This window comes from Ochotona curzoniae, unplaced genomic scaffold (genome assembly GCF_017591425.1).
Source record: "Ochotona curzoniae isolate NIBS_2020 unplaced genomic scaffold, NIBS_Ocur_1.0 contig_3819, whole genome shotgun sequence".
NCBI classification, from domain to species: domain Eukaryota; kingdom Metazoa; phylum Chordata; class Mammalia; order Lagomorpha; family Ochotonidae; genus Ochotona; species Ochotona curzoniae.
Genome location: NW_024466004.1, coordinates 19,360,389 through 19,382,231, shown reverse-complemented (window position 1 = coordinate 19,382,231; position 21,843 = coordinate 19,360,389). Strand labels below are relative to the sequence as shown.

Here is a 21,843-nt window from a genome sequence, read left to right as displayed (position 1 = left end):
AGCAGTCAAGAGTGACCATTTAATTTTTATACTATTAAAATAATCTGGCATTATCCATCTCAAGGTAACAGGTTCATTCTGATGTCACCAGTTGCCACCATACCCAATGCTGGCAGTGGGATGAGTGTTGGGGAAGAAAGCTTCATTCCTAATGCTGGGCACCTGCTAGTAATATTCATCTCCTCTACCTTCTCAAATGACATTCCCTTTTATGTTTACACAAAATACATCCTACAGCAAGTAGTCTTATAGGCCATATGACAGAAAATCATTCATTCTGTAATGTGTTCTATTTCATATTAACTGTGTGCAAAGTGTAATATTTTTATATATAGAAATATGATCTGATGGTGATTACAGTTCCCCTAATGAAGGTGATCATGTCATGTATTCATGTTTTTTCTTGCAAGAATCAAAGACTTTTGTTACACATTTGTAGTCTTACTTTGCATTGCTATCATTTTACAGGTGTCAATAATCAGCCATTCTAAATCATTAAATAGACCTGAAAATCTGCTACACAGACTAATTTCTCAAATCAATATTCTAAGTAAATATAATTAATTTTTTCTCTGAAATGATTTTCTAAATAACTTTATTATTAGTTCTAATGAAGCCCTGAATGCTAAAGAGAAATTGTCCTGGATTCCAGGTTATGTGCATATGTGCTCTGCCCTTTTCCAGTGTGGCTAGTTTTCAGTGTACAGACTGGAACAATTGGCATGCTTCAGAATTCCTCAGATTTCCTTTTCCTTCTGTCAGTCTTTGCCTATGCATTCAACAGTACAAAAACTATCCTGCAGAAGGCAATATAGTTATTAAAAAGATGTTACATAGTTTTCTCTTTATCTGTCCAAAGTTGGTAGCACAATGTACTGTTTAAAGATAAAGTTCACAGGCCCGGCGTGGTGGCGCAGTGGTTAAGGTCCTCACCTTGCACGCCCGGGATCCCATATGAGCGCCGGTTCTATCCCTGGCAGCCCTGCTTCCCTTCCAGCTCCCTGCCTGTGGCCCGGGAAAGCAGTTGAGGACGGCCCAAAGCTTTGGGACCCTGCACCCACGTGGGAGACCCAGAAGAGGCTCCTGGCTTCGGATCGGCATAGCATCGACCGTTGCGCTCACTTGGGGAGTGAATCATGGGACGGAAGATCTTCCTCTCTGTGTCTCCTCTCTATATATCCGCCTTTCCAATAAAAAAAAAAAAAGAGGATGAAAAGTGTTCTTTGCTGTGGAGGGAAGTTAGATAGTTGAGAAGCTGGCCATGCAGTTCTTACTGTGCACTCAGTCATGTCACTAAACCTGGGCATTCCCCTGAAGCCCTGGGAACGGGAAGGTGGCCTGTGGGCCTAGCGTCTTGCCCTAAGTGCTGTACTGGCTTATGTAAGGTACTGTTCATTGTTTGTATCCTTTCAAAACCTTGAATTCATTCCTGGGAACCTGCTGAAGTGCTCCCATCAGCAATCCCATTAGTGTGCCTGTCTCTGAAACAAAATGAACTGTTGGGAGTGAGTCTGTCCCATACTGCTCGGTCATTTACCATACAGGTATACTCATTCCATTTTAGTTATGAATATCATGTGTTCTAGTGTTATTTAGGTTTTCCCCTATAAAACTAGTCAACCTACTTATAAGAGAATTTGCTATCTAAACTATCTAAAACCAACGTGGACTCTGAAATATCCCATCACCACATGCCTGTGTAAATGGGATGATTTGGCCATAGTAATCTTCTCTAAGTCATATGTAATAGAATGTCAGTAAATGGTCTTTTAAAAATAAAAACTTTGGAGTAAAAGGAAAACTGCACCGCTTCTATATTTTTGTTACTAACAAAGAATGCTTTTATAAATTGGAATGGAAAACCACTTGTATGTATTGCAATCATACCCTAAGCTTAATCTAAAATACACTACTTGATAAAAATTTCATGAAAGTTGAGTTCCAGTTATCAAAAAATAAATGCATTTTAAACCTAGAATTTTGTATGATGTGTGTCACTACTATGGGATTGAGAAGTATAATGTGACCTATAAAAATCAAGAATTTGGGCCTGGTGCGATGGCATAGTGGTCAAGGTCCTCCCCTTGCACGCACCGGGATCCCATATGGGCCCCGGTTCTAATCCCGGCAGCTCCACTTCCCTTCCAGCTCCCTGCCTGTGGCCCGGGAAAGCAGTCAAGGACAGCCCAAAGCTTTGGGACCCTGCACCCACGTGGGAGACCCTGAAGAGGCTCCTGGCTTTGGATTGGCTCAGTTCTAGCCATTGCGTTCACTTGGGAAGTGAATCATAGGATGAAAGATCTTCCTCTCTGTGTCTCCTCTCTGTATATCTGCCTTTCCAATAAAATTAAAATAAATCTTTCAAAAAAAAAATCAAGAGTCTAAAAATGGCTCATGCTTTCAGGAACTCTGCCAATATTTAGCATATACTCATTTTAATGACAGTAGTTGTTTAATGCAACTTACCAGCACTGTGGTTTAAGTAATTTTGTTTTGGAACATTTTCTTGTAATTTTATCAGTATCAGTTTGTCTTACAGAAGTTATTTTTGTCTTATTTTGAAACTGCTGACCTCCAAGTTAACACACCTACTTTGTTGTGTGGTGTAACATAATTCTACAGTCCAGATTCGTTTAAGGCGTGCTGTCCATGTGTCAGGCACACGGCTCCATGCCGTGCCTGTGGTCTTTCACTTGCTCAATATTGTAGGAGCACTTTACTGCCATTTTTACTGTTGGGGAGGCAAGTACTTAAAAAGAGGCACATTCTGGGTTCCTCCCTCTTGGGTTACCACTCCCATGGAGGGCACAAAAATTAGGACAGGGGCTGGGGTGGCTAGACAGACACCCAACAGCATCTGTGTGGACCGCATAGTGGAGCTGGTTAGAGGGAACAAAGCTTTAATACTCATTGACATGTACAAGAGCCGAATGGGATGTGGGACAGACTGGACTAATCTGCTACACATACTGGCAAACCAGGGTGGGGGGCGGGCCTGGTGGGAGTTACTGTGGGTCACTCCAACTAGGCTGCATCTCCCACTGTTTTATGCGAGGACCGAGTATGTGCTGGGCAGAACCAGGCTGGACTGCAACACCCATTGGTTCCAGTGCAAGTCAGGACTGAAAACAGAACCAACCCAGCAATTGCAACCACCAGCTGATCAGGGTGATGTACTGTACTGGGCCCTGTACTTGTTAAGTACACATAAGAATCTGGTCTGGGAACACCTCAGACAAAGTTTCTTTGGAGATCTCCCCAATCGAGATGCTGGACTCAGAACCCTAACCAAGAAAAGACAGAAGACAGAACAGGTCAATCAACCACCTCAGCTATATGTTGGCAGTGAAATACTGGGCAAACAGAGACTCTATGATGGACTATGTCAATCAGTGGATTCAACGACCTCATTATGTTTGGAGTGGCCAGACTGGCAGCGATTCATAACTGATGAACTATCAAAACCATTTGAACAAGACCTTCGGAGCATGCCCTACATCCGTGACCTGGGGTGGGTGGGAGACTGGGTGGGGCTTCTCCCTTAATATCTCCCTTTACCTCAGATACATGAAGGAAACAATATGGAAATAATAGTCTTACCCATAGCCCTTGAACCTTTTTACCCTAATTAACTATGTAAAGATTGTCAAAAAAAAAAAAAACCCAAGAGGCACATTCGGTGCTGTGAGGCCCTCTGCTGGTAAGTGGTGGGGATAGCACCTCATGCCTGCAGTGTTCTGGGTTGTCAATTTTCATTCACTTGTTCTATATTCACAGACATACACAGGATGGTTAAGCTCAAGTTCACTTACGTTCTTGTCTTATTCAAGATTCCCAGTTCTTTCAATAATTTTGTCTTTGACTATAAAAAGTAACCTTCAAAAATACCATTATATATTTGTAGTTCAAATATATCAGCATTTGTGACAGTTAATCATAAGCAGATGTTTCCTAGTTTAAATCATTTAATTTTCTTTTTTAGTCTGCCAAATCATTACTGTGCTGCTTCTGTGTCAGCTTCTTTCAACTTTTTCAATTCTATTGAGGCAGAATTTTCCATCAGACAGATGAGCACCATTTTAGGGCAAATGCTAAACATCCTGACTGGATGGTAGAGAGAACCGCAGCATCAAGAAGGCCCAGGCCATCACTCCTCACACCTCACTCAGGGCCGAGCCCTGTGGCACAGTACATTAAGCTACTGCCTACAGCAACAGCATGATATGTAGGTGTCAGGTCGAGTCCCAGCTGCTTTCCTTACAATCCAGCTCTCTGCCAAGACACGTGGGAAGGCAACAGAAGACGGCCCAGGGTGACAGACTGCACTGGCAAGCACCCACAAGAATCTGGTCCGGGATCACCTCAGACAAAGTTCCTTTGGGGATCCCCCCAACTGAACTGCTGATCTCAGAACCCCAACCATGAAGAGAAGTGCAGGTTCCATGGTCTGACCATGGAGTACAAGTGTCAAAGCTGAGCCTCCTCAGGCGCTCAGACGGAGCATTGGACAACATATCCAGGTGCACATGGAGGATATGGCAGTTCATTGCAACCTGCAGAGGACACCTGGTACCACAATAGGACGGAAGACAGAACAAATAAAAAAAAATAAATATTTAAAAAATGGGGGTAGGTGTTGCTGTGAAGTAGATTCTACTGCCGTCTGTGGAGCTCGTGTTGTGACATAACACTTGCCACTGCCTGTGATTCTGGCATCCCATATGAGTGCTCTACTTCTGATCTAGCTAACTGCTAATACACCTGGAAAGACAGATGATGGCTCAGGTACCTGGGCACCTGCAACCCACAAGGGAGACCTGGAAGAAACTCCTGCCTCCAGACTGGCCAGGCAGTTGCGGCTATCTGGGGATGAACCAAAAGATGGACTCTCTGTCTCTCCCCTTGTCTCTGTAACTCTCCCTTTCAAATACTTACCAAAAAAAAAAAAAAAATGCGGCCTGTGACAGAGGCATTTGCAGCTGGGAAAGTGCCAGGGTCCTTGCACCTGTGCCAAGCCCGGGCTACGGCTCCTAGCTTCTGCTTTCAGCCTGGCCCAGCCCTGGCCACTGCAGCCATCTGTGAACCAGTGGATGGAAGATTCTCTCTTTTTCTCTCCCCTCCCTCCAATTCTGCCTTTTCAATAAATAATAAAGAAATCTTAAAAAGACAAAACCACATGCATGGTCTTCCTCCTTGATGTACTATCTCTGGAGGCTGGAGACAGGCCATGATCGCCAGGCCGCTTCAAGAGGGTGGAACACAGCTCTTTAATTCTGTGACAAGAACGGCCTCCAATAACATGTCCCAACAACAAACAAAAACTAATGCAAAGGATACAAAGACTGTGAAGCACAGTGCATTTGTGGAAGGACTGGGGAGTGAGTGGGCCGTGGGGAGGGGTGTTTCCCATAGCCAGTGCAACTACAGACACTTCCACTTGAGAACCCGAGGACTGTCAGAAGTGTCCATTTCTTAAATTTAAAAACCTGACAAAGAAAAAGCATAAAAGGAAAATCATCTGACAGCGCCAAGCCACAGATAGAATCATTGTTTCTCATGAAATGAGCAGATTGAAGTGAGGCCCAGTTCGGGATGGCACAGAAGGCAACCATGAATGTTCTCAGATTGTAATTGCTCTGCATAAAGAGAGTCTAATTGCGTGCATGTAATCAGGCTGGATTGTCCTTCTTGGTTCTTGGTGTGGAGGGTGTCTACATTCTAATCAAAACAGCTTAATGATGGTAGTTGGTGAGGGGTTTTTTTTCTTTTTTCTATTTTTTTTCTTTTCGTAACTTCACTAGCACCAAACACTTCGAACAAACGAGTTCTCTCGTGGCTTCATTTATCACAGTTGATCAATGCAATAGCTGACCTTGCTAGTAAACAGCAAAATAAACCAAGGTGTTTCATATCTAATGTTAGAAAAAAGTTTAATGCTCAGTGTTGGAAAAGTATCAGTGAAATGACTACATTTTAATTACTAAAGAATATAAATTGATAGAACTGATATAAAACATTAGAAATATGTGTCAGACCATGAAAATGTACAAACCCTTTGACTCAATAAATCAATTTATATCAAGGGGATTTATATTAAAAAATCCACAGAAAGAAAGGTAAAGTTCCATGTATATAAACAATGTTGTAGTAATTGCAACAAAGTGGGAACAAGCTACACGTCCCAGACAGGGAATCAAAAAGGAAACTGAGGCACAGCTGTGCGCAACGCAGCTCTGCGAGGCGACAAGCAGGCAGACTTTGTAGCCACATTGAAGGATAAGGCAGTTACACTAGTTTTAGAGAAATGACTCATTTGAGAGAACATCCACAGATACAGTATTGTTCACAGCAATAAGCTTGTAGTTGACTGTCTTACATGGTAGGTCACGTTTTCGGGCACAGCACAAAACATGAGATGCACACATCCTGAACTGCAAAGGAATCTGACTGCAGACGCCTTGAAAAACCAGTGGGATGAGGCAGTGCTGCGGAAGGCGCTTGCGTGGTGCTGCCTCCGGGCCTGTGAGCACAGTGCGTGCTGCCATGAGGAAGAGCAAGTGTGCCCGCGCCCCAGGTGTCCGGTGTCTCGAAGCTTCGCTCCCAGCCGAGTGCTAACCTGCCCCCGAACACAGAGCAGGCCAAAGCATGTATGCAATGTGCTAGATCCCAGGACAAGAACTGAAATCTACAAACGTCTAGATAGATAATTCAAATATTTCTCGTTTTAATTGGTATTCACAAAACGGATGGCAGCAGAAATATTTTCTTCATCTAAAACAATTGTCAGTATCAAATAAGTGGTTATACGTACTAACATAAAGAACTAGTTGTCACTTAAAATAGTACCTAACATTTTTACATGACCGTTTCTAGATGCCCTGCGGTTTACAGACTAAATTTGCTGTCAGCATTCTGTTGCAGAGTTTTGGAAGCAGCTCCCTTGGAATGCTCTAACAGCTTGATGGCCTTGTCCGAGTTCTCAATGTTTCTCAGCAGAGTCTCGAGTCTTCTCTTAATTTTCTTCTGGTCTTCAAGAGCGCAGCCGATGACTATGGACTGAAACTTCTGATCGACGGGCCCCGGTGGCACCTCAGATGAGCACGCGCTGTAGAGTGACATCAAGTGACTCTTAGCATTGCCCAAGTCGTCTAGAAACTTACCGACCACCTCGTCAATAATCCTGGTGGCTTGCTTTAGGGATTCTTGTTGCTGTGGGTTTCGGATGGTTTCTACTGAAACTTCAACAGTAAGGGTTCGTCCCATCAAGCGGTTTGCAGTCAGATTTAACTCTTCTCTTTCTCCTGAGACATAAAAAGTTACGAAATTTCATCATCGACACGAGGCACAGACTTAGCTGTTAAGAACACTGAGGCATGCGTGGTTACATTTATTTTCTACAAGCACTTCTGTGAAATCTTTCATTTGTAAAAGCAGAAACTACAGCTTGTCAGATTAGTGGATGAACTATCTCCTAGAAGTTTTAGATTAAATGTGCATGTTTATCAGAATATTTTGCCCCAAATTTTGCCTGGGAAAAAAAAAAACCCATAAGGAGAGCTGGAGGATCAGCTGGCCTCAGAGGCAGGCAGTGGCTTCATCCACAGCAGCTGAGATTAGCAGGCAGGGGGGGCTCTGCCCTGGCCAGCACCAGGAGGCAATGACGGTGAAGGGGCTCTGATAGCACTGCATCATATAGATGACAAAGTCAGCCACCTGCTTGCCCAGCGCCATGAAGGGCAGCAGACCAGACCATGTCCTACAGCGGATACACAACAGCTGGACCTGGACTCAGCAGCCGCCTGGCCCACAAGCCCTTCTGGAAGAGCAGTGACTGGGAAGCCCAGGACCACGGACCCAACGCCACAGTGAGCATGCACAGGCAGTCAGGTCTCTCAATGAGAATGACAGCACATCTTTACATACTAAGGGGTTTTAGGTCCCATGACTCAGCCTTTCTCTCTGTGCTTCCTCCATTTCTTCTCTGTTTTACCCTTCAGTTCATCTCGGAATGCTCCGCATCCACCTGTTCTGAAATCCAGTTGGTTAGAAGGCCCCAAAGATGAACGGGAAGCTGAGCTAAAACCCATGGCTTCACTGCTAGGGGCCAGCTCTTCCGGAGTGTGGGGGCCTTGCCTTTCCCTCTGAGCTGCGGGCTGGGAGCACGCTGGAAGGATCATCCCTGGCCTGGCAGCTCTTGGAACAAGCTGACAGCTGCAGCTGCTCTCTGCAGCTTGCATCAAATGCTGAAGCCCAGGAGCCATGTGCCCAAGGTCCCGGAACACACGCCCCGCACCTCACACACACTCCGTGAACAAGCGGCCCAGACAAGCCCCTCGGTGGGAATGGCTCTCACCGTCACTGATCTGCCTCATGTCCTGGCTGTTTTGGATACTGTGGATCATTTCCAGAAGGATTTCTTTCTCTTGCTCAACAGCACTGGCCGCTTCTCTCAAAGCTTCAACCCTATGTACAGCAGGAAAGCAAAGCGGTTAGTACAGAGGATGCTCTTCCACGGGCTGTGGCCCTCATGCAGTCCATCTTGGCTTCAACACTCCCCAAAAGTTCTTCATTTTGAATTCTTCAATTTTCTATTTTTTAATCCATTTATCCCTTCCATTTTTCTCCCTTACAGGGAAACCATCCAATTTTACTGTTCTTACAAATGTTGTTCATTAACTGTATATATTTTTTTAATTTAAAATTTTGATTTTTATGATGCAATTCTGTAGAGTCAGGCATTCCCCCCAAATCCTACCCCGACTGATTTTCCCCATATTTTTACAACAGTATAGTCCTTTATAAGGAGTTATAATTCCAGCAGTCTGATATTTAAGTGTGCCCCGACAATGTCAGACAGTCCAGTATCCTGTTGTCTAGATATGCCCAGCAGTTTCTTTGGGAGTCCATCTTTAATTTGGAAGCAGGAATTCATGTTGCACTGTGTCTCCACATCTGGATGTGGTAGTCTCTATCACTCTATCGTTATACATTCCAATCTGCATGATGGTTTCCTTATATTAGAGAGAACATATGGTATGTGTCTTTTTAGGATTGATTCATTTCACTGAGCATAATGGTCTCTAGTTGGGACCATCTAGTTGCAAATGGTATAATTTCATTCTTCTTAATGGCTGAGTAATATTCCATGGAGCACATATACCAGTTTCTTTATCCACTCCTCTTTGGATGGGCATCCATGTCTTTGCTATTGTAGACTGTGCTGCTGTTAATACAGGATTACACATCCCCTTCTCATATGCAGTTTTCATTTGTTTTGGGTTTATTCCTAGGAGTGGGAGAGCGGGGTCATAGGGCAGGTTTATTTGTAATTCTCTAAGCACTCTCCATACTGATTTCCGCAGTGGCCGTACTAGCCTGCACTCCCACCAGCAGGGAAGGAGGGCACTTTTCTGAGTGCCCAGCAGGTGTTGTTAGTAGATTTCTGAATATAGGCCAGTCTCACTGGAGTTAGATGGTACCTCAATGTGGTTTACATTTGTATCTTCCTGACAGCTAGGGAGCCTAAGCATCTTTTCATATACGTGTTGGCCATTTGAATTCGTTCTTTTGAAAAATGTCCATTTCATTTGCCCATTTTTTCACAGGTTTTTTTTTTTATTAATCATATACTTTTTCGAAAAAAATTTTATTTATTAAAAAGAGTTACATACGGAGACAGAAAGAGACAGAGAAAGGAGAGAGAGAAAGATCTTCCAAACTGAGGTTCACTCTCACTTGGTCCTAACAGCTAGTACTAGGCCAGCCAGGAGCCTGGAGTTTCATCCGGGTCTCCCAAGTGAGTGGCAGAGGCCCAAATAGCCATCTTCTGCTGCTTTCCCAGGTCACTGCCAGGGAACTCGACTGGTAGTGGAGCAGCTGGGACACAAACTGGCATGCATGTGGGAAACCTGAACTGCAAGCCTGTGGCCATTTCACTGTACTGCAACATTGGCCCCACGGTGGACTTTAAGATCGCACCTGGATTTATCTTTCACTCAGCACTGTTATTAGGAGCCGACCAGGGGTCTGTGTGCATGTACATAACTGGTAGTTTCCAGGGAGGTGTTGGTGTAGCGGCTCAGATGCTGCTCAGGGACGCCCACATCCCATCTTGGAGTACCTGGGTTCAGGCTCCGATTCTGCTCCCAGCTGTGGCTGCCAGCTGCTATGCATCCTGGCAACAGGGGATGGCTCAGGTAGTTGGACCCCATCCCTCCACCTGGAAGAACTATACTGAGTTCCTGGTTCCAACTTTGGTCTGGCCCAGGCTTGGCATTTGCAGGCATTTGGGGTGAATCAATGGCTAAGAGTTCTCTCTTACACACACATAAGATAAATAAAAGCATTTTAGTGGCCAACACAATAGCTCAATTGGCTAATCCTCCACCTGCAAGTGCTGGCATCCCCTACGGATGCTGGTTCCTGTCCAAGCTGCTGCAGTTACAATCAGCTCCTTGCTTGCAGCCCCGGAAAGCAGTGGATGGCTCAAGTCCTTGGGACCCATGCGGGAGACCAGAAGAAATTCCTAGCTACTGGATTCAGACTGGCTTAGCTCCAGCTGTTGTAGTCATTTGGGGAATAGACCAGTGGATAAAGTATATTTCTGCTTTGCCTTCTCTCTATAAATTAATAAATAAAAATCAATCAATAAATAAATCTTAAAAAAAAAAATAGCGGCCTAGCACGGAAACCTAGTAGCTAAAGTCCTCGCCTTGAACGTGCCGGGATCCCGTATGGGCCCTGGTTCTAATCCCGGCAGCCCCACTTCCCATCCAGCTCCCTGCTGGTGGCCTGGGAAAGCAGTCAAGGACGGTTCAAAGTCTTGGAACCCTGCACTTGTGTTGGAGACTCAGAAGAGGCTCCTGGCTCCTGGCTTTGGATCAGCGCAGCTCTGGCCATTGCAGTCATTTGGGGAGTGAATCAGTGGACAGAAGAGGGAAGATCTTCTTCTCTGTCTCTCCTCCTCTCTGTATATCAGACCTTGCAATAAAAATACATAAATCTTTTTTAAAAATTTTAAGCAAGAAAAAAAACGTTTAAAATTTGCTAGGTTGTAATTGCACATTATTTCTTCTGTACACACATCTAGTTTTCCCGTCCCACTCTCCCTAACAGCAGTCCACCAAGCTCTCGTTACTACATAGGAGGCTCCACTGAAACCATGCCCCTTGGGCCTGCGTGTCCCCTCAGGCTACATCCCAGGGCAGCGCTGCTGAGACCTTGGGGTGTCCACACTAAATCCAGCACAGGGCTATGATCATCTCCATAGCCCATGGCACTCAGTACCCCAAGCTTCTATGTGTGGTCAGTGTCAGCAGTGTGCACGGACAGTCTCTGTATCAAAAACGCATCTCTTTCCTTGTGGGTAATGTTAGACAGCTCTTCAATGTCCTGTAAGCTGGCTCATATACTTTGCTTTTTTAAAAATTTTTCATCTGCATTTAAAGCAAGAATTACAGAAAGGGTCAGCCAGGAGAACAAAGAGATCTTCCATCTCCTAGTTTACTCGCCAAATGGCAGCAATGGCGAGGGCTGGGCCAGGCGGACACCAGGAGCCAGGGATTCCATTTGGGTCTCGGGTCACAGGGGCCCAAGTACTTCAGCCATTCCCACGTCGTTTCCAGATGACTTAGCAGGAAGTGAACTGGAAGTAGAGCAGCCAAGACCCAAACAAGCACATGATATGGGATGTCAGCCTCATAGGCAGCTGCTTATCCCCCTGCGCCATAACCCCCAGCTGTGTGTGTGTGTGTGTGGTTTTGTTGATTTTCATTCTGACTATAATAATTTAGTATGGAGCACAGACTTGGCAACCCTCTTCTCTCACCCTGTCATAAATGACCTTGCCAGGAATCTCCTCCTCCTTGAGCAGACATCCTTATTTTGATGTAATCAAGTTCACATTTTTTTGTTTTGCCTTTTGATGACTGCTTTGAAGCTCTGTTTAAAGGCCTTCCTCACCTCTGATCACATGTCTTCCTATATCAAATGTTATAATCATACCTTCCTCATATTTATATTGTTAATCCATTTGGAATCCACCCTTATGTGCAGTTAAATGTTTTTAATCTGTCTTTGCCCTCCACATCTGTGTAAGCTTTACTGCATACATAAGCATGTCCGACTGTTCTTATACCCACATCCATTTTTACACCACCAGGCTTATCTTATGCTGTCAGCACCTGCCAGAGCAGTGCCCCAACCCAGTCTTCTTCAGAAGCAACTTGGGGCTGTTACCCTTCCACATGAACTTTAGGGTGAGGTTTCTGTATCTCCCAGAGTTGGAGAAACAGGACATCTTTATAATACTTTCATTCCATCCCAAGGCATGGCTCATCTCATCACTTATTTAGATCTTTTATTCTTCAGTAGAGTTTTGAAGTAGTTTTCATTGTAGTATTATAGACTCTTGAGTGTTCTAGACACTTAGGTACTTTCTGAATATTAGTGCATTATGAATAATTTTAGTTGTATCTTCCATTCATTCATTGCTGATTTAAGATATGCTCTGTTTGTAAGTATATTTTATTAACTGGTAACCTCAATTCACTAATAATTTTCATGACCATTCTGTTGATTATATTAGTTTTCCTAAGCTAAGTTCACACAGCTTAAGAGGTCATTTTTCAAATCTTACTTTAAAATTGTATTCTATTTTTTTTTCTCTATAGTTTTTTACTACTGTAGTAAGGAGTGGCAACAATGGGGTCATCTTTGTGTTTTCCAAGTTTAATGAGAAAGCCCCTGTAGATTTTTGGTAGAAAATCTTGGACAGACCAAAGAAGCATTCCATTCCCTCCTGCCCCGACTGCACACATGTGTACCCACTACACACACACGTATCCACCACACACACACACACGAATGCATCCAGTCACTGCCAGGCCAGGCAGTCACTGTCATATATTACAGTAACTTTATCACCAACTTTTGCCAAACAAAATACTTATCCCCAGTATTGAATGTGCCAGATGGTAGCACCATCAATGGACAGAGACCATTGATGAGACCAAACAGGAAGATGAATGGCTAACACTACGGCGAAGTGGGTCAAGCTGCTGCCTATCTCACGCATCCCGTTTTGGAGCAGGTTCTAGTCCCTGCTGCTACGGATCAAACTCCATGATAATGCAGCCAAGAAAGCAGCAGAAGATGGCCCACATCCTTAGACCCAACACCACTGTGGGAGACCAGTAAGGAGAGCCTGGCTCCTGGCATCAGACTGGCCAAGTCCTGGACACTGCAGCTGTTTGCAGAGTGAACCAGGGCTTTGTGCCTCCATCTCTGACACTCTGCCTTTCAGATAACCACATCTTTTAAACAAAGGACAAATGAGAAGGCAATTTGGTGCCTTTCTGAAAAAGCTAGAGCATGTTGAACCTCTGTCTCCGATGTCAGCTGCCGGCTTTAGGACTCTAAGACTACACCCACAGCTACTTGGCTGGCTCGCAAGCTTTTTCAACTGGCCTCCTTGGCTTCTGGGCACGGAGGCCCCGGCCTTGTACTAAGCCACGCTACCAACATCCCAGGCTCTCCAGCTTGCAGCTGCCTGTCACGGGACTTCTCAGCTGCCATAATCACTTGAACCAAACTCCTAATAAATTCTTCGTATACCTAAAAAAGAGAAGGCTCATGGATGATCTAATGCAGGATACTGCCTCAAGTGGGCACAACAGGGACGCCTCATGTCCGTTCCAGAAAAGGACTTCTTACCACAGTCACACATGTGCCTTTTCCCCATCAATCACCCACCTGTTACACCCAAAAATAGCACTGATCGGCTGTTAAATCCCAGTGCCTTTATTCCTCAGGACACTACATTTATGTTCAACTTGGGGTTTATGAAACCCAGTGAAAGCAAAGAGTTGGTGAGGGTCTTATGTCATAATTTTGGCTGGAAAACAGCACAACATGAGTACCGTAGCCTATAAATTTGTCTGCTTCCAGCATCATCCATTATTTAGATGTTTTACATCACGAGTCCCTTCTAGATAAACTAGGGCCCAGTCCATATGAAAGAGACTGAATGACACCGATATGAAACCTCCATGCTAAAAATGTAAACCATGACTCCAATATGAACAATGACACAGAAGAATATGTGAGGGGTAATAAGGAGGTGCTCAAAGAAAAGATTACTTTTTAACACTCTTTACATTGTATTCAAATGTAAGATGACCAAGAGAACTGAATTTACTCTAAAAGGTTTATTTTTCAATAAGCTAATCCTATATATTCATGAAGTTATCAGCAAAAATAATTACATATAATAGATCTATCATAAAAGAGATGACAGTTGGGCCTGGTGCGGTAGCCTGCCTAGTGCCTAAAGTCCTCACCTTGCATGTGCCAGGATCCCATATGGGCGCCGGTTCTAATTCCAGGTGCTCCACTTCCCATCCAGCCCCCTGCTTGTGGCCTGGGAAGGCAGTGGAGGATAGCCCAAAGCCCTGGGACTCTGCACCCACAGGAGACTCACAAGAGGCTCCTTGCTCCTAGCTTCTGACTCAGCTCTGGACGTCGCAGCCGCTTGTAATCTCTTTGTAAATCTGCCTTTCCAATTAAAAAAATTTTAAAGAATTATTTTTTCATTGGAAAGGCAGATATACAGAGAGAAGAAGAGGCAAAGAGGAAGATCTTCCCTCTGATGTTTCACTCCCCAAGCGGCTTGAATAACTAGAGATGAGCCAACCCGAAGCCAGGAGCCTCTCCCAGGTCTCCCACGTGGGTGCAGGGTCCCAAGGCTTTGGGCCGTCCTCAATGCTTTCCAAGGCCACAAGCAGGGAGCTGGATGGGAAGTGGGGCTGCCAGAACTGAATCAGTGCCAACATGGGATTCCAGCTAGTTCAAGACAAGACCTTAGCCAGTAGGCTACCACGCTGGGCGCTCCAATAAAAAAAATTTTTAAAAGATGACAGTCTGTCATTATTTGAAACCAAATGCAATTAAATGGTGCTTTTAAGTTCCACAGGGCTTCCCACAGGCTTATCTGGGCATTTTCTTTTCCAAGGAAAGAACTGATTTCGCCTGTTATAGAACTTGGTATCTACAGTTTTTAATACATGGATCTGTTTGTACGCACAGGGAGAACACCGTTCTTCAGTGTGAAGATTCCCATGGCTCTGTGGGCTTTTCCCGTGCTGTTGCCTCTTCCTGCAGCATCCTTCCTCCCAGACCCAGCCGAGCAGGCAGGACTTGTTCCCGGCCAGCTGCGCCCTGCTCTTCCTTGGGGCTATGACAGCCTCCTAAGGCGCTGCTCATCTGTTCAGCACGGAGACTACATCAGAATTCTAGGTTTTTTTTTTTTTTTTAAGATTTATTTATTTTTATCACAAACTCAGATACAGAGAGGAGAGTCAGAGAGAAAGATCTTCCGTCCAATGATTCACTCCCCAAGTGACCTCAACAACAGTGCTATACTGATCCGAAGCCAGGAACCTCTTCCAGGTCTCCCACACAGGGTCCCAAGGCTTTGGGCCATCCTCAATGCTTTCCCAGGCCACAAGCAGGGAGCTGGGTGGGAAGCGGGGCTGCTGAGCATTTTCTTTTAAAAAGCTGAATCTGTGTGTAACAAGCTAAGCCTCTGCCTGCAGCACCAGCATCCTTTATGGGCACCAGTTCGAGTCCCAGCTGCTCCAGTTCTGATCCTGTTCCTTGTTAATGGCCTGGGAAGGCAGCAGAGGAGGGCCCGAGACTTTGGGACCCTGCAACTTTGTGGGAAATCCCAAGGAGGCTCCTGGTCCCCAGCTTGGGGCGGGCCCAGCTCTGGCTGTTGCAGCCATTAGGGGAATGAGCTGTCTGTAACTCTCTCTTCAAATAAAATTTATATATATATATATATATATATATATATATTTTTAAACTTGAATCTAATCCTTTAGTTTATTTAAATACTATTTGTACAAGTCATGAGCTACTGCTATTCTGAAAATCAGCTCACATAACTTGTCTGCAATTTTCCCAGTAGTTCTCAAAATCTCTCAGTCATTGCATTTTTTACCGGTGCCCATTTCTCTATTAGTTTAGAACTCTGGCTGGACCACAGTGGGATCATCTCTCTTCACTCTTCCCATTTCTGAGCAGTTCATCTGAGCACACGGCTCCCAGTGGCTGAGGCCTGTTCTGTATTTGCCGATAGATCCTAGAAGCAGCAACATGTCCAAATTGGGAAAGAACTTTCCCTGTCATCAAGGCTGGCCTGGGCAGTGCTGCTGGAAAAGTCTCCATCATACCAAACTAAGCAGGCTCAGACAAAAGAGGTTTAATCAGAAAATGTAAGAGGACCAACGAGGAGCTCAGGTTTCCTTAGCTGTGCACAGACCTCGGGACCTCACTTTTCTACTCTCTAAGGGGTCAGAAAGAGAATCTGCTGGCAGACTTGGGAGCGGTACAATGACAAGTGTACCGAGCCTGGCCATGAATGGAACGTCTGCAAACAGAGCAGGTGCTGCCAGCTGCATGGGCGCTGCCACTTGCCAGCTGTGTCACCTTGAACGAGACGGGTAAGAAAGAGATGATGGCTGTGACGGAGGTACAGCACGGGGAGTAAAGGCTTAACCCAGTGCCCGACATTGCTACAGCAGTTACCTGTGTGGGTGAGTTCCGTGCACCCCAGGCCCCGAGTATTCTATATTTGCATTCTCAGCGCAAACTTCTATTTGTTCATAATAAGAATTTGTTTTCACAAAAGGAAGGGAAACAGCAAATGCTTGTATCACGCATCTATTTGAAAGACATGATTTCTAAAACAAGTTCTTAAAGTCCGTCCTGTCTTTTATTCAATATTCTTGTATCAAAGTAATGCTGCAACAATCACTTAGTGTTTTAAACAATGCAAAAATTTGAAGGATTTTCTTAATGATCACCAAAACTACTGATTACATTCACTGTGGAGGCACTCTAAAAATGGGACTGGCATTTTTAGTGTTAAAATGAGTCAGGAATCACAGCCTTGTGCAAGCCACTTAATTCCCTGCACCCCTGTCTATGTACTTCTAAAAGATAACACAGGCCCTCTCCCTGTACAGAGGGATGTGAAGTGCTCGCTGAAGGTACCAGCTGTTTGTGTTATACTAGCCTTGGTGCCATCTGCTCTGTGACTGCTGAGACAGTGGCACAACCTCACAAGGAAAGCTGAGGCAGACGAACAATCCGCATGAGCCTGGACCCAGCCCTTCACCTCCTGGCTCAGGTGAAGCATGGCAAACAGCAGGCGGGAGGGAAGCCGCCACGACGTGATGGGTTTTGAGGAACCTGTGAGCAGCCCATCTTCCTGTCCCTTCATTCTGCCGACAGTCCCCAAAACTCATCCCCCTCAAATATTTCCATTACCATTCTGAGCCTCTGGGAGCTACCCAATACCTGGCACACAGTGGCTATTTAATATTTACTGAACTGGAGGCTATTTGAAAGTTAATCTTCATCTGTCAGTAAAATTACATCATTTCTATATTTTGGATGATGAAAGAAAATGAAAGCATGAAGCATTACAGCCTTGACAGCAAGACTTGCTCAGTTCAAATCTGAGTTCCCAACCCTGGGAGCGTGAGCGCAGATAAGGCTTTGTTCCTCAGGATAGATTTACCATTTGTAGATTGAAGACGACAGTAATTTCCACAAAGAAATGGAGCCTGACATGCTAGGCTCCACGCATTAATTATAAAAGATAAATGTCAACCAAATAATAACAAGCAGAGTAACCTGAGTTATTGGCAAATGCACAAAACAAGAAAACCAGGAGAGAAAGGAATGGCCTCTTTGGGAAAGCAATATTGAGATAAGATGTGGTCAACATAGAAAGCGAGAAGCGATGGGAGATGGCTAACAGACCGTGGACGACTGCCAAGCATTTTAAACATCACGTGGGCCATGCACTCCCAGTCATCAGGCATCGGGTATAACCTCCTCGTGCTTTCCCGGCACTTCTTACACAGACAACAGAACCAACATCAGGGAACAGTACATGCATACTTCCAAGCACAAGCCGTGCCGTTTACTTTGCTAACATACTACTTTATTAGTTATGTTTAACATAAAATCAAAGAAGTAGAGTAAAAATACACGTGAATTCCACGTTTTCAATGGTACACAAGCTTGTGTGCGCATGGTTTCAAAAACCTGCAGTTAAGATCAGCTTCAGCATTTTGATCTATTTTTCTATGCCTTCTGAAACACTTCTTTAGTTTTTCAAGGAAGAAACAACACTTACATATTAGCCTTTCCTCCTCAGGCCAAGCGCTAAGTAAACCACTTGGAATTTAGTCATGTGCCATAATCAGAATTCGACATTAAATATTAGAAACACAGTAAGAGCAGAAGCCAGCGGCCTTCTTTTCAAAGAGGAGCACTTGCCAGCTTTTGTCTCCACCACCTGTGAGGCACTAAGTCAAGCCCGAGTACAATGACTCAGCTCAATGGAAGCTGAGGGTACATATGCCTCATTTTTCCCTAAGGCAGAAAAGAAAAAAGCCGGTTCGCCTGTCCAGGGCTGAGGAACCAGCAGCACCTGTAGACTGTGTCTGTCAGTTGCTAAGGCCCTACAAAAAAGAAACACTATTCCTTAGGGGGCCTGAAGCAGCGGTGGCCATAGCAGGTTCACCCCACTTTCTCTGGGAGTTGAACTGGTCAGGCTCACCGACTTTGGCAATCTCAAACGAAGCATCACTTCTGCAATTTGTCTCATCCTCAGTGAACCCCAAAGCATGGCGTAGGGCTCAAGTGGCTCCACTGCACCCCTGGACTTGGCGCTGGAGAACCTGGCACTTTCAGGCTATTTCCTCCCAGCAGCAATAAGGAATCCCCTTAGGAGATAAAGGGGTTACTTACACATCTTGTGGGTGGACAGACACGTGTTCATGCTTTAGTATATTCATGGAAATAAAGCCACACAGTACAGCAGTGCTGACTTACACACGCCTTTACACCCTCGGAACCTGCCAAACACCATGGAACCAGATGCCACGGAGTTCCAGGGGGCTGTGGGTGTTTTAACAACATTGTTATTTGACCACACCTGCACACAGCCGCAATCTAGGTACTAACTTACGGACACACGTGTTTACAGGGAGTACCTAAAAGCTTTTAGGCACTCTTAGAAGCAAAAAGTATTTCCAAAATGTCTTCATATTATTTAAAAATCCTAGGCAAGTCAATTGTTACATTATTTACTTAACATCAAAATCAGGTAAAAAGGGGGAAACTGTTGACTATCTTTAACACATATTAAAATACATATTGGAACACAGGATGTGGGTTTAGGAGAGCCAGGAAAGCTATCGCGTCTAATCCACAAGGCAAGCAACACAGCTACTGTTCAGCCCACAGCCGCTCTTTGCCCTTCCCCGCAGTGCTCGCCCTTAGATGCATTCCTTGTTCCCCCACCCCCACCCCATTTCGGCTCTGAAGTGTTTTGGAACAAGGAAACTTCACACTGGGAAGCCGGCAACGCTGAATTCTATCTGCTCCCTTAAAACACGCACAACCCAGTATGTGCTGGGGGTGGGGGTGGGAGAGGTCGGGAAGAGGGGGAATTAGAAGAGCTTTGGGACCCCAGAGAAGGTTCTGGAAGTTCTGTAGAAACAGGGTGACATTGCCCGCAATCTCCAGTAACGTCAACCGAACTTCTATCTTCTCTGGGCGTTCTCCTCCTAGAGGCCCAGGTGAGCTCGTCTGTCCACAACAACGTGCTCACATGTCAGCCTGAGCGGAACACATTTTCTCTCACAAGACACAAAAACCATCTCCATCCACAACAATCCCCCCAAAGCAACTTCTCCCTCCCAGGTTCCGCCCCGGTCCGGCCGGCCGGAGCCCCCCGCGCCGCCTGTGCCCGCGAGTCGCCCACGCGGCCAACAGGACACGGGACCCGCCGCACACCGCCCGCCGGCCGCTCACCTGAGCTCCAGCTGGTCGAGACTCTCCAACAGGCGGCTGGAGCGGTCGGCCATGGAGGAGGAGCGGCAGAAGCGCCCCTCGTTGGCTTTGGCGCTGATCTTAGCCTGAGCCATCCGAGCCTCCGAGGCGGGGCGGCCGAGAGGTCACCGGGCTCTCCCGCGGCGGCGAGTGGAGCGTTCCCGGGCCGCAGGCGTCGCCGTCACCGCGCGGGGCGCCCGCCTTCCTCTGACGCCCGCGAGGACGCGCCGACCCCGCCGCCGCAGCGTGGCCAAAGAAGGGCAGGCGCGGCGCCCGCGGGGCCTGGGGGGCTGCCGCCCCCGGGGGAGGGGGCAGCTGGCTAGAGGCCGGATGGGCCGGGAGCGCTCGGGACCTGAGGAAGTAAGGGCCTCCGAGACTCCAGGAGGGAAGGATCCAGAAAGGCGGACACCTGACGTGGTGGGCTGCTCCCTCTGCTCCTGCAACAACCCGAGGTCGGAGGTCGGAGCTCGGACCAGCGAACACTGCAGCCCGAGCAGTCCTGGACTCCTCACAAACAGAGGAACCACAAAGAGGGGATCTGCTGTGGGTGTAGGTTTACTGAAGGCTTCCCGCCAGCACCCACAATTCAAAACAAGAACAAAAATATTCACGTTTCTGACACAGGGGGGAAAGGGCCCCTCTATAAAACAGAATGCTTGGAAGTACACTTGCCTGACCTGCCTTGTTAGGCACTGTTCCTAATGACAGCCCAGATAACACCAACAACACTGCTTGGCTAAATAAGGAAAGCAAGGTGAATTAGTTCCCATGTATTCTAAGAAAGGGAGTTTTACTTTATCTTCCTACAAAAAATTTTGCAATTGGACTTTCAAATAGTTGGTATTAAGATCATTTCACAACCAACTTGTATAAATCCTGTTTTTTTTTTTTTTAAGATGGAGTAAAGATTATTAAAAGATGGAGTGGTACTGCCCTATTTTTTAAAAAAACTGCTTTCTCCACTCTTCTGATAGCTCAGGTTGCAAACAGGAAAACAGCTGTAAGCTGAATCATAGCCTTGAATCATTTACACACTAGGCAGAGAGGAGGCCCTTCGGCGTAGATCCACACACCATCTGTGTTCAAAATACTAACGAGCTCCTGGTGCAGGGCATTACTGAACCAACGTCAGTAAATGTATTTTGTCATTTGTGACACACTGGTATCTCAACGTTTTCTGAATGTTTGAAATCTATAATGTGACTTTGGAATCACCTTGGAATTTTTCCTCTCATATTCTAGATCCAGTAATTAGTAAGTCACTTCAATACTACCTTTAGAGTATATGCAGACTCTTCCTTCAATTCCACTGACACCAAGTGCAAGCCACTTGGTCAGTTTGCACCTAGGTTACTCCAGCATTCTGTTTGGTCTCCCTTTTACTCTCACCTCTCATGCATTGTCAACTGCAATAACCCTGATTAAAGTTTGTGACAGTTTTCATTCTCAGAAACCGTCAATGGATCCTCAGATAAAAGCCAGTCTTCAGAAAAGCCTCATCCTGCATCAGACTCACCAGCCTCCTTGCTTTTCCTTGCTAGAACTTTTGCCACTGCTGTATGCCAAGCTCTTAAAACACTTGCTGACACAGGGCAGGTACTCAACAATTTGAGTGATGTAATGGAAAGCATGTTTCTGTTAGAAATACTTGGTTAGGATAACCTGTAATTCTTTAATGTCATCCACCAATTTTATTTCCTTGCTATTATATTGTTGAAATTAAGTAATTTTTATATTTTTAAAATATGGGACTGGCACTGTGGCTGGGCCTCTGCCTGCAGCACTGGCTCCCCATAGGAGCGCTGCTTTGAGTCTTAGCGGCTCCCCTTCCAACCCAGCTCCCTGCTGTTACCCTTGGAAGGCAGCAGGAGGAAGACCAGGTACTGGGGCCCCTGGACTCACATGGGAGACCCAGAGGCTCCTGACTTGTGG

At 45.6% G+C, this 21,843-nt stretch overlaps 1 protein-coding gene across 1 annotated transcript; it reads right to left on the bottom strand.

The window, feature by feature from the left end:
* Positions 1–6,700: 6,700 nt before the first annotated feature.
* BAG2 (BAG cochaperone 2) lies at positions 6,701–20,145 on the bottom strand. Its single transcript, XM_040983034.1, has 3 exons — positions 19,894–20,145; positions 8,354–8,463; positions 6,701–7,301 (listed from the first exon to the last, which is right to left on the bottom strand). The coding sequence occupies exons 1-3, from the start codon at positions 20,004–20,006 to the stop codon at positions 6,886–6,888; spliced, it is 639 nt and encodes a 212-aa protein (XP_040838968.1). The 5' UTR covers positions 20,007–20,145; the 3' UTR covers positions 6,701–6,885.
* Positions 20,146–21,843: the final 1,698 nt, after the last annotated feature.